This window comes from Magallana gigas, chromosome 5 (assembly GCF_963853765.1).
Source record: "Magallana gigas chromosome 5, xbMagGiga1.1, whole genome shotgun sequence".
NCBI lineage: Eukaryota > Metazoa > Mollusca > Bivalvia > Ostreida > Ostreidae > Magallana > Magallana gigas.
The window spans coordinates 28,581,537-28,601,075 of NC_088857.1; the positions used below are offsets into that span (position 1 = coordinate 28,581,537).

The following is a 19,539-nucleotide window of genomic DNA, read 5'->3' on the forward strand; positions in this document are numbered from 1 at the left end:
TTGATTTTTTTGTTAACATCCATTCCGTTTGAAACTGTTCTGATACTGTTGATTCTGCTGTATGCATTCGTTCTTCAAATTGCAGATATTGATGACTGCTCTCCAGATCCCTGTCAAAACAACGGAACCTGTACAGACGATGTCAACGACTACCACTGCAATTGCGTTCCTGGATTTAATGGAACAAACTGTGAAAACGGTAAGTACTGCTATTACGGTATTTGTTTCAGATTCTATAGTACAAAATGCAAGATGAGATTGAAATTTTCAGTTTCATATTATTCAAATTATTTGTAGGGTGATTAAGGTTTGTGAGTTGATCACCTTTTCCGTTTTACTTTAAATGCTATCGATAGTGTACAAAATGTACTTGTACATCCAAAAATAAATCGGAGGAATGTGGGTATTCTTTTTTTATCCGTATTCATTGAGGTTGTACATGATATTGATTTAAGATATCAATGACTGCCAGCCAGAACCTTGTCAAAACAATGGAACCTGTACAGACCTGGTCAACGACTACCAATGTGGTTGTGTTGCAGGATACAATGGAACAAATTGTGAAAATAGTAAGTTGTACAAATGCTACATTTTCCCTCTTCTCAGAACTAAATATGCAAGGATGGGTTTAAAATGTGTACTCAAAACAGATATGTGGGGTTCGTTTTAAAAGTTTTGGCATATGTGTTTGGGGTCGATAGATATCTTTCACATCTGACGACTATATGAGATATTGAAAACGTTGAATTTATTACTTTACATCAACGCCGTTGAAAGCGGATATTATACTGTTGATAGTGGTGTATTCATTCGATTTTGAAATTGCAGATATTGATGACTGCTCCCAAAATCCCTGTCAAAACAACGGATCCTGTACAGACGATGTCAATGGCTACCAGTGCGACTGTGTTGCGGGATTTAATGGAACAAATTGTGAAAACAGTAAGTTTGTTCTACAGATGCTTCGTTTTCCTTCTTCTGAAAACCACAGGTGAATATGCAAGGATGAGTGAAGAATTTATACAGAAGAGCATGTTTGGGGTTCTTTTTCGAAGTTTTGGAAAATGTTGTCCAGGTTGATAGATATCTTTTACACTTAATGACAGTATGAGATGCTGAAGATGTTGAATTTATTACTTTACATCCACGCCGTTGAAAGCGGATCTGATACTGTGGATTTTGGTGTATGCATTCGTTCTTGAAATTGCAGATATTGATGACTGCTTCCAAGATCCCTGTCAAAACAACGGAACCTGTATAGACAAGGTCAACCACTTCCAATGCGAATGTGTTCCTGGATACAATGGAACAGCGTGTGAAAACAGTACGTAATGCATGTGCTATTTTACTGTGTTATAGCCAAATGTAGAGATATGTAACATGAGAATGTGTTTTAGTTTTCTTTTATTCTCAAGGTTTGTACTTATAGGTCGCTCATTACATGTTTTTGCTTTTATTTCGTAAGAGAACTAGGAGTACAGTCATTACACTCATTGACGCGTAAACTTGTGTTTTGAATTACAGTGATCAATGAGTGCTTGCCAGGTCTCTGTCAAAACAACGCAACTTGTACAGACAATGTCAATGGCTACCAGTGCGACTGTGTTGCGGGATTCAATGGAACAAATTGTGAAAACAGTAAGTTCTACAAATGCTACGTTGTCATTTTTCCTAAAACTAGATATGGAAGGATCGGTTTTGGAATTTGTACACAAATCAAATATTTGGTTTTTTTTAAGGTTTAGGATACGTTGTTGGTGTTAATTGATATCTAACGAGCATTTGAGTTATTGAAAATGTTGATTTTTTTGTTAACATCCATTCCGTTTGAAACTGTTCTGATACTGTTGATTCTGCTGTATGCATTCGTTCTTCAAATTGCAGATATTGATGACTGCTCTCCAGATCCCTGTCAAAACAACGGAACCTGTACAGACGATGTCAACGACTACCACTGCAATTGCGTTCCTGGATTTAATGGAACAGCGTGTGAAAACAGTACGTAATGCATGTGCTATTTTACTGTGTTATAGCCAAATGTAGAGATATGTAACATGAGAATGTGTTTCAGTTTTCTTTTATTCTCAAGGTTTGTACTTATAGGTCGCTCATTACATGTTTTTGCTTTTATTCCGTAAGAGAACTAGGAGTACAGTCATTACACTCATTGACGCGTAAACTTGTGTTTTGAATTACAGTGATCAATGAGTGCTTGCCAGGTCTCTGTCAAAACAACGCAACTTGTACAGACAATGTCAATGGCTACCAGTGCGACTGTGTTGCGGGATTCAATGGAACAAATTGTGAAAACAGTAAGTTCTACAAATGCTACGTTGTCATTTTTCCTAAAACTAGATATGGAAGGATCGGTTTTGGAATTTGTACACAAATCAAATATTTGGGTTTTTTTTTAAGGTTTAGGATACGTTGTTGGTGTTAATTGATATCTAACGAGCATTTGAGTTATTGAAAATGTTGATTTTTTTATTAACATCAATTCCGACGGAAACAGTTCTGATACTGTTGATTCTGCTGAATGCATTCGTTCTTCAAATTGCAGATATTGATGACTGCTCTCCAGATCCCTGTCAAAACAACGGAACCTGTACAGACGATGTCAACGACTACCACTGCAATTGCGTTCCTGGATTTAATGGAACAGCGTGTGAAAACAGTACGTAATGCATGTGCTATTTTACTGTGTTATAGCCAAATGTAGAGATATATAACATGAGAATGTGTTTTAGTTTTCTTTTATTATCAAGGTTTGTACTTATAGGTCGCTCATTACATGTTTTTGCTTTTATTCCGTAAGAGAACTAGGAGTACAGTCATTACACTCATTGACGCGTAAACTTGTGTTTTGAATTACAGTGATCAATGAGTGCTTGCCAGGTCTCTGTCAAAACAACGCAACTTGTACAGACAATGTCAATGGCTACCAGTGCGACTGTGTTGCGGGATTCAATGGAACAAATTGTGAAAACAGTAAGTTCTACAAATGCTACGTTGTCATTTTTCCTAAAACTAGATATGGAAGGATCGGTTTTGGAATTTGTACACAAATCAAATATTTGGTTTTTTTTAAGGTTTAGGATACGTTGTTGGTGTTAATTGATATCTAACGAGCATTTGAGTTATTCAAAATGTTGATTTTTTTGTTAACATCAATTCTGTCGGAAACTGTTCTGATACTGTTGATTCTGCTGTATGCATTCGTTCTTCAAATTGCAGATATTGATGACTGCTCTCCAGATCCCTGTCAAAACAACGGAACCTGTACAGACGATGTCAACGACTACCACTGCAATTGCGTTCCTGGATTTAATGGAACAGCGTGTGAAAACAGTACGTAATGCATGTGCTATTTTACTGTGTTATAGCCAAATGTAGAGATATGTAACATGAGAATGTGTTTTAGTTTTCTTTTATTCTCAAGGTTTGTACTTATAGGTCGCTCATTACATGTTTTTGCTTTTATTCCGTAAGAGAACTAGGAGTACAGTCATTACACTCATTGACGCGTAAACTTGTGTTTTGAATTACAGTGATCAATGAGTGCTTGCCAGGTCTCTGTCAAAACAACGCAACTTGTACAGACAATGTCAATGGCTACCAGTGCGACTGTGTTGCGGGATTCAATGGAACAAATTGTGAAAACAGTAAGTTCTACAAATGCTACGTTGTCATTTTTCCTAAAACTAGATATGGAAGGATCGGTTTTGGAATTTGTACACAAATCAAATATTTGGTTTTTTTTAAGGTTTAGGATACGTTTTTGGTGTTAATTGATGTCTAACGAGCATTTGAGTTATTGAAAATGTTGATTTTTTTGTTAACATCCATTCCGTTGGAAACTGTTCTGATACTGTTGATTCTGCTGTATGCATTCGTTCTTCAAATTGCAGATATTGATGACTGCTCTCCAGATCCCTGTCAAAACAACGGAACCTGTACAGACGATGTCAACGACTACCACTGCAATTGCGTTCCTGGATTTAATGGAACAAACTGTGAAAACGGTAAGTATTGCTATTACGGTATTTGTTTCAGATTCTATAGTACAAAATGCAAGATGAGATTGAAATTTTCAGTTTCATATTATTCAAATTATTTGTAGGGTGATTAAGGTTTGTGAGTTGATCACCTTTTCCGTTTTACTTTAAATGCTATCGATAGTGTACAAAATGTACTTGTACATCCAAAAAAAAATCGGAGGAATGTGGGTATTCTTTTTTTATCCGTATTCATTGAGGTTGTACATGATATTGATTTAAGATATCAATGACTGCCAGCCAGAACCTTGTCAAAACAATGGAACCTGTACAGACCTGGTCAACGACTACCAATGTGGTTGTGTTGCAGGATACAATGGAACAAATTGTGAAAATAGTAAGTTGTACAAATGCTACATTTTCCCTCTTCTCAGAACTAAATATGCAAGGATGGGTTTAAAATGTATACTCAAAACAGATATGTGGGGTTCGTTTTAAAAGTTTTGGCATATGTGTTTGGGGTCGATAGATATCTTTCACATCTGACGACTATATGAGATATTGAAAACGTTGAATTTATTACTTTACATCAACGCCGTTGAAAGCGGATATTATACTGTTGATAGTGGTGTATTCATTCGTTTTTGAAATTGCAGATATTGATGACTGCTCCCAAAATCCCTGTCAAAACAACGGATCCTGTACAGACGATGTCAATGGCTACCAGTGCGACTGTGTTGCGGGATTTAATGGAACAAATTGTGAAAACAGTAAGTTTGTTCTATAGATGCTTCGTTTTCCTTCTTCTGAAAACCACAGGTGAATATGCAAGGATGAGTGAAGAATTTATACAGAAGAGCATGTTTGGGGTTCTTTTTCGAAGTTTTGGAAAATGTTGTCCAGGTTGATAGATATCTTTTACACTTAATGACAGTATGAGATGCTGAAGATGTTGAATTTATTACTTTACATCCACGCCGTTGAAAGCGGATCTGATACTGTGGATTTTGGTGTATGCATTCGTTCTTGAAATTGCAGATATTGATGACTGCTTCCAAGATCCCTGTCAAAACAACGGAACCTGTATAGACAAGGTCAACCACTTCCAATGCGAATGTGTTCCTGGATACAATGGAACAGCGTGTGAAAACAGTACGTAATGCATGTGCTATTTTACTGTGTTATAGCCAAATGTAGAGATATGTAACATGAGAATGTGTTTTAGTTTTCTTTTATTCTCAAGGTTTGTACTTATAGGTCGCTCATTACATGTTTTTGCTTTTATTTCGTAAGAGAACTAGGAGTACAGTCATTACACTCATTGACGCGTAAACTTGTGTTTTGAATTACAGTGATCAATGAGTGCTTGCCAGGTCTCTGTCAAAACAACGCAACTTGTACAGACAATGTCAATGGCTACCAGTGCGACTGTGTTGCGGGATTCAATGGAACAAATTGTGAAAACAGTAAGTTCTACAAATGCTACGTTGTCATTTTTCCTAAAACTAGATATGGAAGGATCGGTTTTGGAATTTGTACACAAATCAAATATTTGGTTTTTTTTAAGGTTTAGGATACGTTGTTGGTGTTAATTGATATCTAACGAGCATTTGAGTTATTGAAAATGTTGATTTTTTTGTTGACATCCATTCCGTTTGAAACTGTTCTGATACTGTTGATTCTGCTGTATGCATTCGTTCTTCAAATTGCAGATATTGATGACTGCTCTCCAGATCCCTGTCAAAACAACGGAACCTGTACAGACGATGTCAACGACTACCACTGCAATTGCGTTCCTGGATTTAATGGAACAAACTGTGAAAACGGTAAGTACTGCTATTACGGTATTTGTTTCAGATTCTATAGTACAAAATGCAAGATGAGATTGAAATTTTCAGTTTCATATTATTCAAATTATTTGTAGGGTGATTAAGGTTTGTGAGTTGATCACCTTTTCCGTTTTACTTTAAATGCTATCGATAGTGTACAAAATGTACTTGTACATCCAAAAATAAATCGGAGGAATGTGGGTATTCTTTTTTTATCCGTATTCATTGAGGTTGTACATGATATTGATTTAAGATATCAATGACTGCCAGCCAGAACCTTGTCAAAACAATGGAACCTGTACAGACCTGGTCAACGACTACCAATGTGGTTGTGTTGCAGGATACAATGGAACAAATTGTGAAAATAGTAAGTTGTACAAATGCTACATTTTCCCTCTTCTCAGAACTAAATATGCAAGCATGGGTTTAAAATGTGTACTCAAAACAGATATGTGGGGTTCGTTTTAAAAGTTTTGGCATATGTGTTTGGGGTCGATAGATATCTTTCACATCTGACGACTATATGAGATATTGAAAACGTTGAATTTATTACTTTACATCAACGCCGTTGAAAGCGGATATTATACTGTTGATAGTGGTGTATTCATTCGTTTTTGAAATTGCAGATATTGATGACTGCTCCCAAAATCCCTGTCAAAACAACGGATCCTGTACAGACGATGTCAATGGCTACCAGTGCGACTGTGTTGCGGGATTTAATGGAACAAATTGTGAAAACAGTAAGTTTGTTCTACAGATGCTTCGTTTTCCTTCTTCTAAAAACCACAGGCGAATATGCAAGGATGAGTGAAGAATTTATACAGAAGAGCATGTTTGGGGTTCTTTTTCGAAGTTTTGGAAAATGTTGTCCAGGTTGATAGATATCTTTTACACTTAATGACAGTATGAGATGCTGAAGATGTTGAATTTATTACTTTACATCCACGCCGTTGAAAGCGGATCTGATACTGTGGATTTTGGTGTATGCATTCGTTCTTGAAATTGCAGATATTGATGACTGCTTCCAAGATCCCTGTCAAAACAACGGAACCTGTATAGACAAGGTCAACCACTTCCAATGCGAATGTGTTCCTGGATACAATGGAACAGCGTGTGAAAACAGTACGTAATGCATGTGCTATTTTACTGTGTTATAGCCAAATGTAGAGATATGTAACATGAGAATGTGTTTTAGTTTTCTTTTATTCTCAAGGTTTGTACTTATAGGTCGCTCATTACATGTTTTTGCTTTTATTTCGTAAGAGAACTAGGAGTACAGTCATTACACTCATTGACGCGTAAACTTGTGTTTTGAATTACAGTGATCAATGAGTGCTTGCCAGGTCTCTGTCAAAACAACGCAACTTGTACAGACAATGTCAATGGCTACCAGTGCGACTGTGTTGCGGGATTCAATGGAACAAATTGTGAAAACAGTAAGTTCTACAAATGCTACGTTGTCATTTTTCCTAAAACTAGATATGGAAGGATCGGTTTTGGAATTTGTACACAAATCAAATATTTGGTTTTTTTTAAGGTTTAGGATACGTTGTTGGTGTTAATTGATATCTAACAAGCATTTGAGTTATTGAAAATGTTGATTTTTTTGTTAACATCCATTCCGTTGGAAACTGTTCTGATACTGTTGATTCTTCTGTATGCATTCGTTCTTCAAATTGCAGATATTGATGACTGCTCTCCAGATCCCTGTCAAAACAACGGAACCTGTACAGACGATGTCAACGACTACCACTGCAATTGCGTTCCTGGATTTAATGGAACAGCGTGTGAAAACAGTACGTAATGCATGTGCTATTTTACTGTGTTATAGCCAAATGTAGAGATATGTAACATGAGAATGTGTTTCAGTTTTCTTTTATTCTCAAGGTTTGTACTTATAGGTCGCTCATTACATGTTTTTGCTTTTATTCCGTAAGAGAACTAGGAGTACAGTCATTACACTCATTGACGCGTAAACTTGTGTTTTGAATTACAGTGATCAATGAGTGCTTGCCAGGTCTCTGTCAAAACAACGCAACTTGTACAGACAATGTCAATGGCTACCAGTGCGACTGTGTTGCGGGATTCAATGGAACAAATTGTGAAAACAGTAAGTTCTACAAATGCTACGTTGTCATTTTTCCTAAAACTAGATATGGAAGGATCGGTTTTAGAATTTGTACACAAATCAAATATTTGGTTTTTTTTTTAAGGTTTAGGATACGTTGTTGGTGTTAATTGATATCTAACGAGCATTTGAGTTATTGAAAATGTTGATTTTTTTATTAACATCAATTCCGACGGAAACTGTTCTGATACTGTTGATTCTGCTGAATGCATTCGTTCTTCAAATTGCAGATATTGATGACTGCTCTCCAGATCCCTGTCAAAACAACGGAACCTGTACAGACGATGTCAACGACTACCACTGCAATTGCGTTCCTGGATTTAATGGAACAGCGTGTGAAAACAGTACGTAATGCATGTGCTATTTTACTGTGTTATAGCCAAATGTAGAGATATGTAACATGAGAATGTGTTTCAGTTTTCTTTTATTCTCAAGGTTTGTATTTATAGGTCGCTCATTACATGTTTTTGCTTTTATTCCGTAAGAGAACTAGGAGTACAGTCATTACACTCATTGACGCGTAAACTTGTGTTTTGAATTACAGTGATCAATGAGTGCTTGCCAGGTCTCTGTCAAAACAACGCAACTTGTACAGACAATGTCAATGGCTACCAGTGCGACTGTGTTGCGGGATTCAATGGAACAAATTGTGAAAACAGTAAGTTCTACAAATGCTACGTTATCATTTTTCCTAAAACTAGATATGGAAGGATCGGTTTTGGAATTTGTACACAAATCAAATATTTGGTTTTTTTTAAGGTTTAGGATACGTTGTTGGTGTTAATTGATATCTAACGAGCATTTGAGTTATTGAAAATGTTGATTTTTTTGTTAACATCAATTCTGTCGGAAACTGTTCTGATACTGTTGATTCTGCTGTATGCATTCGTTCTTCAAATTGCAGATATTGATGACTGCTCTCCAGATCCCTGTCAAAACAACGGAACCTGTACAGACGATGTCAACGACTACCACTGCAATTGCGTTCCTGGATTTAATGGAACAGCGTGTGAAAACAGTACGTAATGCATGTGCTATTTTACTGTGTTATAGCCAAATGTAGAGATATGTAACATGAGAATGTGTTTTAGTTTTCTTTTATTCTCAAGGTTTGTACTTATAGGTCGCTCATTACATGTTTTTGCTTTTATTCCGTAAGAGAACTAGGAGTACAGTCATTACACTCATTGACGCGTAAACTTGTGTTTTGAATTACAGTGATCAATGAGTGCTTGCCAGGTCTCTGTCAAAACAACGCAACTTGTACAGACAATGTCAATGGCTACCAGTGCGACTGTGTTGCGGGATTCAATGGAACAAATTGTGAAAACAGTAAGTTCTACAAATGCTACGTTGTCATTTTTCCTAAAACTAGATATGGAAGGATCGGTTTTGGAATTTGTACACAAATCAAATATTTGGTTTTTTTTAAGGTTTAGGATACGTTGTTGGTGTTAATTGATGTCTAACGAGCATTTGAGTTATTGAAAATGTTGATTTTTTTGTTAACATCCATTCCGTTGGAAACTGTTCTGATACTGTTGATTCTGCTGTATGCATTCGTTCTTCAAATTGCAGATATTGATGACTGCTCTCCAGATCCCTGTCAAAACAACGGAACCTGTACAGACGATGTCAACGACTACCACTGCAATTGCGTTCCTGGATTTAATGGAACAAACTGTGAAAACGGTAAGTATTGCTATTACGGTATTTGTTTCAGATTCTATAGTACAAAATGCAAGATGAGATTGAAATTTTCAGTTTCATATTATTCAAATTATTTGTAGGGTGATTAAGGTTTGTGAGTTGATCACCTTTTCCGTTTTACTTTAAATGCTATCGATAGTGTACAAAATGTACTTGTACATCCAAAAATAAATCGGAGGAATGTGGGTATTCTTTTTTTATCCGTATTCATTGAGGTTGTACATGATATTGATTTAAGATATCAATGACTGCCAGCCAGAACCTTGTCAAAACAATGGAACCTGTACAGACCTGGTCAACGACTACCAATGTGGTTGTGTTGCAGGATACAATGGAACAAATTGTGAAAATAGTAAGTTGTACAAATGCTACATTTTCCCTCTTCTCAGAACTAAATATGCAAGGATGGGTTTAAAATGTATACTCAAAACAGATATGTGGGGTTCGTTTTAAAAGTTTTGGCATATGTGTTTGGGGTCGATAGATATCTTTCACATCTGACGACTATATGAGATATTGAAAACGTTGAATTTATTACTTTACATCAACGCCGTTGAAAGCGGATATTATACTGTTGATAGTGGTGTATTCATTCCTTTTTGAAATTGCAGATATTGATGACTGCTCCCAAAATCCCTGTCAAAACAACGGATCCTGTACAGACGATGTCAATGGCTACCAGTGCGACTGTGTTGCGGGATTTAATGGAACAAATTGTGTAAACAGTAAGTTTGTTCTACAGATGCTTCGTTTTCCTTCTTCTGAAAACCACAGGTGAATATGCAAGGATGAGTGAAGAATTTATACAGAAGAGCATGTTTGGGGTTCTTTTTCGAAGTTTTGGAAAATGTTGTCCAGGTTGATAGATATCTTTTACACTTAATGACAGTATGAGATGCTGAAGATGTTGAATTTATTACTTTACATCCACGCCGTTGAAAGCGGATCTGATACTGTGGATTTTGGTGTATGCATTCGTTCTTGAAATTGCAGATATTGATGACTGCTTCCAAGATCCCTGTCAAAACAACGGAACCTGTATAGACAAGGTCAACCACTTCCAATGCGAATGTGTTCCTGGATACAATGGAACAGCGTGTGAAAACAGTACGTAATGCATGTGCTATTTTACTGTGTTATAGCCAAATGTAGAGATATGTAACATGAGAATGTGTTTTAGTTTTCTTTTATTCTCAAGGTTTGTACTTATAGGTCGCTCATTACATGTTTTTGCTTTTATTTCGTAAGAGAACTAGGAGTACAGTCATTACACTCATTGACGCGTAAACTTGTGTTTTGAATTACAGTGATCAATGAGTGCTTGCCAGGTCTCTGTCAAAACAACGCAACTTGTACAGACAATGTCAATGGCTACCAGTGCGACTGTGTTGCGGGATTCAATGGAACAAATTGTGAAAACAGTAAGTTCTACAAATGCTACGTTGTCATTTTTCCTAAAACTAGATATGGAAGGATCGGTTTTGGAATTTGTACACAAATCAAATATTTGGTTTTTTTTTAAGGTTTAGGATACGTTGTTGGTGTTAATTGATATCTAACGAGCATTTGAGTTATTGAAAATGTTGATTTTTTTGTTAACATCCATTCCGTTTGAAACTGTTCTGATACTGTTGATTCTGCTGTATGCATTCGTTCTTCAAATTGCAGATATTGATGACTGCTCTCCAGATCCCTGTCAAAACAACGGAACCTGTACAGACGATGTCAACGACTACCACTGCAATTGCGTTCCTGGATTTAATGGAACAAACTGTGAAAACGGTAAGTACTGCTATTACGGTATTTGTTTCAGATTCTATAGTACAAAATGCAAGATGAGATTGAAATTTTCAGTTTCATATTATTCAAATTATTTGTAGGGTGATTAAGGTTTGTGAGTTGATCACCTTTTCCGTTTTACTTTAAATGCTATCGATAGTGTACAAAATGTACTTGTACATCCAAAAATAAATCGGAGGAATGTGGGTATTCTTTTTTTATCCGTATTCATTGAGGTTGTACATGATATTGATTTAAGATATCAATGACTGCCAGCCAGAACCTTGTCAAAACAATGGAACCTGTACAGACCTGGTCAACGACTACCAATGTGGTTGTGTTGCAGGATACAATGGAACAAATTGTGAAAATAGTAAGTTGTACAAATGCTACATTTTCCCTCTTCTCAGAACTAAATATGCAAGGATGGGTTTAAAATGTGTACTCAAAACAGATATGTGGGGTTCGTTTTAAAAGTTTTGGCATATGTGTTTGGGGTCGATAGATATCTTTCACATCTGACGACTATATGAGATATTGAAAACGTTGAAGTTATTACTTTACATCAACGCCGTTGAAAGCGGATATTGTACAGTTGATAGTGGTGTATTCATTCGTTTTTTAAATTGCAGATATTGATGACTGCTCCCAAAATCCCTGTCAAAACAACGGATCCTGTACAGACGATGTCAATGGCTACCAGTGCGACTGTGTTGCGGGATTTAATGGAACAAATTGTGAAAACAGTAAGTTTGTTCTACAGATGCTTCGTTTTCCTTCTTCTGAAAACCACAGGTGAATATGCAAGGATGAGTGAAGAATTTATACAGAAGAGCATGTTTGGGGTTCTTTTTCGAAGTTTTGGAAAATGTTGTCCAGGTTGATAGATATCTTTTACACTTAATGACAGTATGAGATGCTGAAGATGTTGAATTTATTACTTTACATCCACGCCGTTGAAAGTGGATCTGATACTGTGGATTTTGGTGTATGCATTCGTTCTTGAAATTGCAGATATTGATGACTGCTCTCCAGATCCCTGTCAAAACAACGGAACCTGTACAGACGATGTCAACGACTACCACTGCAATTGCGTTCCTGGATTTAATGGAACAGCGTGTGAAAACAGTACGTAATGCATGTGCTATTTTACTGTGTTATAGCCAAATGTAGAGATATGTAACATGAGAATGTGTTTCAGTTTTTAGCTCACCTGAGCTGAAAGCTCAAGTGAGCTATTCTGATCACTTTTTGTCCGTCGTCCGTCCGTCCGTCCGTCTGTCCGTCCGTCCGTCTGTCCGTCTGTCTGTCCGTCTGTAAACTTTTCACATTTTGAACTTCTTCTCTAAAACCACTGCGCCAAATTGAACCAATTTTGGCTCAAAGCATTCTTATGGAAAGATGAATATAAATTGCAGAAATGAAAGAAAAATATTCATTGAGAGCGGAGAAAACCTCGAAACTGTAAAAAAGGGGGGGTGCATTTAAAAAAATCTTCTTCTCAAGAACTACTGATTGAAATTCAATGTAATTTAGCATGAATCATCCTTATGGGAAGAAAAATTTAAATTGCAAAAATGAAATGGTAATTCGGTTCCAAATTTGAGTTATAAACAAAAACGATAACGAAAAAACATACAGGGGGTTTAATCGGTTTGTTAGTTCGGGTTCGTTATTCCAGATTCACATTCCATCTCGAAAACGAGGTTCTTTGTTCCAAGCGGCCATTTTCGACGCATTCTGGCAAAAGTTTGAAAAGATTGATTTGTTTGTTGTGGAAAAGTTCACGCGCAAAGGTAATGTTTGAAACTTGCAAGGTATATTGGTGCCGATCATTGTGTGAAGTAAATTGAGGTTGAATATTTCAATGCGTTGACATTTTCATTCGTGACGCGACGGTGGTTTTTAGTTTGTTTATTTTCATTGTGCTTTTGAACTTGGGAAACCATCGCATGTATTTTGGAATTTTTTCCTATTAAAACAAACATAAACTTCGGTAATTCAGGCAGCTGATTGTTTACCTGCGTAAAATGAGCAAAATCTGTTATATCAACAACATGTGAAAAGACGATTCATGCAATTGGTAAATCGGTATAATATCTGGGCAGTGGTGGATATATGCAATGTGTTACGTGAATATGCTAAGCATTTTCTAAAGTCTATTCAGTCTAAGCAGACATCGTTTTCGGTGAAGGGATATACGTTATTATATAGGTGTATGTATGATTTAAAAATTAAATTGTGCTCCGTCTTTGTTATTGTGCATTTTCTCTGTTTTTATTGTTTACAATTTTCTATTTACTATCAATAATTGAATCTCAAGTCTCAAGTTATTAGCAAGATATAGAGCTTTGCTCATAATTCTTTGATTGTACATAGAGCTTAGGCCATGTTTTTGTTTGTTTACATTTTAAATACTGAATAGTAAAAACTAAGTTTAAAAATCTTAAGTTGAATTCATTAAACTCATGTAAACTAAAAACATGACTCAAACCACAGGCACCTGACGTTATACATTTTTCTCATAATAAAAATAAATACTCTTTATCTAATAATGTGCAAGGTAGACCGTACCCATCGCCACCATTTTTATTTCAAACTGTCATATCAGCTGGAAGTTCGGCTTGACTCATCTGGATAATAATTTTGCAATCTTCTTCGTCTCCCGATCGGTCATCCAACATCTAAGCTTACAACTAATTTAACCAAAACGGTGCGTTACAGCTGTCATTAATAACAATCACCCCTCAATCTGAACGAATGCATACACCAAAATCCACAGTATCAGATCCGCTTTCAACGGCGTGGATGTAAAGTAATAAATTCAACATCTTCAGCATCTCATACTGTCATTAAGTGTAAAAGATATCTATCAACCTGGACAACATTTTCCAAAACTTCGAAAAAGAACCCCAAACATGCTCTTCTGTATAAATTCTTCACTCATCCTTGCATATTCACCTGTGGTTTTCAGAAGAAGGAAAACGAAGCATCTGTAGAACAAACTTACTGTTTTCACAATTTGTTCCATTAAATCCCGCAACACAGTCGCACTGGTAGCCATTGACATCGTCTGTACAGGATCCGTTGTTTTGACAGGGATTTTGGGAGCAGTCATCAATATCTGCAATTTCAAAAACGAATGAATACACCACTATCAACAGTATAATATCCGCTTTCAACGGCGTTGATGTAAAGTAATAAATTCAACGTTTTCAATATCTCATATAGTCGTCAGATGTGAAAGATATCTATCGACCCCAAACACATATGCCAAAACTTTTAAAACGAACCCCACATATCTGTTTTGAGTACACATTTTAAACCCATCCTTGCATATTTAGTTCTGAGAAGAGGGAAAATGTAGCATTTGTACAACTTACTATTTTCACAATTTGTTCCATTGTATCCTGCAACACAACCACATTGGTAGTCGTTGACCAGGTCTGTACAGGTTCCATTGTTTTGACAAGGTTCTGGCTGGCAGTCATTGATATCTTAAATCAATATCATGTACAACCTCAATGAATACGGATAAAAAAAGAATACCCACATTCCTCCGATTTATTTTTGGATGTACAAGTACATTTTGTACACTATCGATAGCATTTAAAGTAAAACGGAAAAGGTGATCAACTCACAAACCTTAATCACCCTACAAATAATTTGAATAATATGAAACTGAAAATTTCAATCTCATCTTGCATTTTGTACTATAGAATCTGAAACAAATACCGTAGTAGCAGTACTTACCGTTTTCACAGTTTGTTCCATTAAATCCAGGAACGCAATTGCAGTGGTAGTCGTTGACATCGTCTGTACAGGTTCCGTTGTTTTGACAGGGATCTGGAGAGCAGTCATCAATATCTGCAATTTGAAGAACGAATGCATACAGCAGAATCAACAGTATCAGAACAGTTTCAAACGGAATGGATGTTAACAAAAAAATCAACATTTTCAATAACTCAAATGCTCGTTAGATATCAATTAACACCAACAACGTATCCTAAACCTTAAAAAAAAACCAAATATTTGATTTGTGTACAAATTCCAAAACCGATCCTTCCATATCTAGTTTTAGGAAAAATGACAACGTAGCATTTGTAGAACTTACTGTTTTCACAATTTGTTCCATTGAATCCCGCAACACAGTCGCACTGGTAGCCATTGACATTGTCTGTACAAGTTGCGTTGTTTTGACAGAGACCTGGCAAGCACTCATTGATCACTGTAATTCAAAACACAAGTTTACGCGTCAATGAGTGTAATGACTGTACTCCTAGTTCTCTTACGAAATAAAAGCAAAAACATGTAATGAGCGACCTATAAGTACAAACCTTGAGAATAAAAGAAAACTAAAACACATTCTCATGTTACATATCTCTACATTTGGCTATAACACAGTAAAATAGCACATGCATTACGTACTGTTTTCACACGCTGTTCCATTGTATCCAGGAACACATTCGCATTGGAAGTGGTTGACCTTGTCTATACAGGTTCCGTTGTTTTGACAGGGATCTTGGAAGCAGTCATCAATATCTGCAATTTCAAGAACGAATGCATACACCAAAATCCACAGTATCAGATCCGCTTTCAACGGCGTGGATGTAAAGTAATAAATTCAACATCTTCAGCATCTCATACTGTCATTAAGTGTAAAAGATATCTATCAACCTGGACAACATTTTCCAAAACTTCGAAAAAGAACCCCAAACATGCTCTTCTGTATAAATTCTTCACTCATCCTTGCATATTCACCTGTGGTTTTCAGAAGAAGGAAAACGAAGCATCTGTAGAACAAACTTACTGTTTACACAATTTGTTCCATTAAATCCCGCAACACAGTCGCACTGGTAGCCATTGACATCGTCTGTACAGGATCCGTTGTTTTGACAGGGATTTTGGGAGCAGTCATCAATATCTGCAATTTCAAAAAGGAATGAATACACCACTATCAACAGTATAATATCCGCTTTCAACGGCGTTGATGTAAAGTAATAAATTCAACGTTTTCAATATCTCATATAGTCGTCAGATGTGAAAGATATCTATCGACCCCAAACACATATGCCAAAACTTTTAAAACGAACCCCACATATCTGTTTTGAGTATACATTTTAAACCCATCCTTGCATATTTAGTTCTGAGAAGAGGGAAAATGTAGCATTTGTACAACTTACTATTTTCACAATTTGTTCCATTGTATCCTGCAACACAACCACATTGGTAGTCGTTGACCAGGTCTGTACAGGTTCCATTGTTTTGACAAGGTTCTGGCTGGCAGTCATTGATATCTTAAATCAATATCATGTACAACCTCAATGAATACGGATAAAAAAAGAATACCCACATTCCTCCGATTTATTTTTGGATGTACAAGTACATTTTGTACACTATCGATAGCATTTAAAGTAAAACGGAAAAGGTGATCAACTCACAAACCTTAATCACCCTACAAATAATTTGAATAATATGAAACTGAAAATTTCAATCTCATCTTGCATTTTGTACTATAGAATCTGAAACAAATACCGTAATAGCAATACTTACCGTTTTCACAGTTTGTTCCATTAAATCCAGGAACGCAATTGCAGTGGTAGTCGTTGACATCGTCTGTACAGGTTCCGTTGTTTTGACAGGGATCTGGAGAGCAGTCATCAATATCTGCAATTTGAAGAACGAATGCATACAGCAGAATCAACAGTATCAGAACAGTTTCCAACGGAATGGATGTTAACAAAAAAATCAACATTTTCAATAACTCAAATGCTCGTTAGACATCAATTAACACCAACAACGTATCCTAAACCTTAAAAAAAACCAAATATTTGATTTGTGTACAAATTCCAAAACCGATCCTTCCATATCTAGTTTTAGGAAAAATGACAACGTAGCATTTGTAGAACTTACTGTTTTCACAATTTGTTCCATTGAATCCCGCAACACAGTCGCACTGGTAGCCATTGACATTGTCTGTACAAGTTGCGTTGTTTTGACAGAGACCTGGCAAGCACTCATTGATCACTGTAATTCAAAACACAAGTTTACGCGTCAATGAGTGTAATGACTGTACTCCTAGTTCTCTTACGGAATAAAAGCAAAAACATGTAATGAGCGACCTATAAGTACAAACCTTGAGAATAAAAGAAAACTAAAACACATTCTCATGTTACATATCTCTACATTTGGCTATAACACAGTAAAATAGCACATGCATTACGTACTGTTTTCACACGCTGTTCCATTAAATCCAGGAACGCAATTGCAGTGGTAGTCGTTGACATCGTCTGTACAGGTTCCGTTGTTTTGACAGGGATCTGGAGAGCAGTCATCAATATCTGCAATTTGAAGAACGAATGCATACAGCAGAATCAACAGTATCAGAACAGTTTCCGACAGAATTGATGTTAACAAAAAAATCAACATTTTCAATAACTCAAATGCTCGTTAGATATCAATTAACACCAACAACGTATCCTAAACCTTAAAAAAAACCAAATATTTGATTTGTGTACAAATTCCAAAACCGATCCTTCCATATCTAGTTTTAGGAAAAATGATAACGTAGCATTTGTAGAACTTACTGTTTTCACAATTTGTTCCATTGAATCCCGCAACACAGTCGCACTGGTAGCCATTGACATTGTCTGTACAAGTTGCGTTGTTTTGACAGAGACCTGGCAAGCACTCATTGATCACTGTAATTCAAAACACAAGTTTACGCGTCAATGAGTGTAATGACTGTACTCCTAGTTCTCTTACGGAATAAAAGCAAAAACATGTAATGAGCGACCTATAAATACAAACCTTGAGAATAAAAGAAAACTGAAACACATTCTCATGTTACATATCTCTACATTTGGCTATAACACAGTAAAATAGCACATGCATTACGTACTGTTTTCACACGCTGTTCCATTAAATCCAGGAACGCAATTGCAGTGGTAGTCGTTGACATCGTCTGTACAGGTTCCGTTGTTTTGACAGGGATCTGGAGAGCAGTCATCAATATCTGCAATTTGAAGAACGAATGCATACAGAAGAATCAACAGTATCAGAACAGTTTCCAACGGAATGGATGTTAACAAAAAAATCAACATTTTCAATAACTCAAATGCTTGTTAGATATCAATTAACACCAACAACGTATCCTAAACCTTAAAAAAAACCAAATATTTGATTTGTGTACAAATTCCAAAACCGATCCTTCCATATCTAGTTTTAGGAAAAATGACAACGTAGCATTTGTAGAACTTACTGTTTTCACAATTTGTTCCATTGAATCCCGCAACACAGTCGCACTGGTAGCCATTGACATTGTCTGTACAAGTTGCGTTGTTTTGACAGAGACCTGGCAAGCACTCATTGATCACTGTAATTCAAAACACAAGTTTACGCGTCAATGAGTGTAATGACTGTACTCCTAGTTCTCTTACGAAATAAAAGCAAAAACATGTAATGAGCGACCTATAAGTACAAACCTTGAGAATAAAAGAAAACTAAAACACATTCTCATGTTACATATCTCTACATTTGGCTATAACACAGTAAAATAGCACATGCATTACGTACTGTTTTCACACGCTGTTCCATTGTATCCAGGAACACATTCGCATTGGAAGTGGTTGACCTTGTCTATACAGGTTCCGTTGTTTTGACAGGGATCTTGGAAGCAGTCATCAATATCTGCAATTTCAAGAACGAATGCATACACCAAAATCCACAGTATCAGATCCGCTTTCAACGGCGTGGATGTAAAGTAATAAATTCAACATCTTCAGCATCTCATACTGTCATTAAGTGTAAAAGATATCTATCAACCTGGACAACATTTTCCAAAACTTCGAAAAAGAACCCCAAACATGCTCTTCTGTATAAATTCTTCACTCATCCTTGCATATTCGCCTGTGGTTTTTAGAAGAAGGAAAACGAAGCATCTGTAGAACAAACTTACTGTTTTCACAATTTGTTCCATTAAATCCCGCAACACAGTCGCACTGGTAGCCATTGACATCGTCTGTACAGGATCCGTTGTTTTGACAGGGATTTTGGGAGCAGTCATCAATATCTGCAATTTCAAAAACGAATGAATACA

General features: G+C 36.3%; 3 protein-coding genes across 3 annotated transcripts; 2 read left to right on the top strand and 1 right to left on the bottom strand.

Moving 5' to 3' along the window:
• The first annotated feature begins 1,331 nt into the window (after nucleotides 1-1,331).
• On the top strand, nucleotides 1,332-4,125 carry LOC136275598 (fibropellin-1-like). Its single transcript, XM_066085190.1, has 10 exons — nucleotides 1,332-1,365; nucleotides 1,525-1,638; nucleotides 1,885-1,998; nucleotides 2,199-2,312; nucleotides 2,561-2,674; nucleotides 2,875-2,988; nucleotides 3,235-3,348; nucleotides 3,549-3,662; nucleotides 3,909-4,022; nucleotides 4,121-4,125. Exons 1-10 carry the CDS (start codon nucleotides 1,332-1,334, stop codon nucleotides 4,123-4,125), a joined length of 951 nt encoding a protein of 316 aa, XP_065941262.1.
• A 1,029-nt stretch (nucleotides 4,126-5,154) lies between these two features.
• Nucleotides 5,155-12,577, top strand: LOC136275599 (fibropellin-1-like). Its single transcript, XM_066085191.1, has 21 exons — nucleotides 5,155-5,188; nucleotides 5,348-5,461; nucleotides 5,708-5,821; nucleotides 6,078-6,191; nucleotides 6,451-6,564; nucleotides 6,833-6,946; nucleotides 7,147-7,260; nucleotides 7,507-7,620; nucleotides 7,821-7,934; nucleotides 8,183-8,296; nucleotides 8,497-8,610; nucleotides 8,857-8,970; nucleotides 9,171-9,284; nucleotides 9,531-9,644; nucleotides 9,901-10,014; nucleotides 10,274-10,387; nucleotides 10,656-10,769; nucleotides 11,331-11,444; nucleotides 11,701-11,814; nucleotides 12,074-12,187; nucleotides 12,456-12,577. Exons 1-21 carry the CDS (start codon nucleotides 5,155-5,157, stop codon nucleotides 12,575-12,577), a joined length of 2,322 nt encoding a protein of 773 aa, XP_065941263.1.
• Nucleotides 12,578-13,442: 865 nt separating this feature from the next.
• Nucleotides 13,443-19,009, bottom strand: LOC136275600 (fibropellin-1-like). The gene is made up of 15 exons (XM_066085193.1): nucleotides 18,976-19,009; nucleotides 18,703-18,816; nucleotides 18,343-18,456; nucleotides 18,029-18,142; nucleotides 17,669-17,782; nucleotides 17,355-17,468; nucleotides 16,995-17,108; nucleotides 16,625-16,738; nucleotides 16,252-16,365; nucleotides 15,870-15,983; nucleotides 15,556-15,669; nucleotides 15,195-15,308; nucleotides 14,825-14,938; nucleotides 14,452-14,565; nucleotides 13,443-13,462 (listed from the first exon to the last, which is right to left on the bottom strand). The coding sequence occupies exons 1-15, from the start codon at nucleotides 19,007-19,009 to the stop codon at nucleotides 13,443-13,445; spliced, it is 1,536 nt and encodes a 511-aa protein (XP_065941265.1).
• Nucleotides 19,010-19,539: the final 530 nt, after the last annotated feature.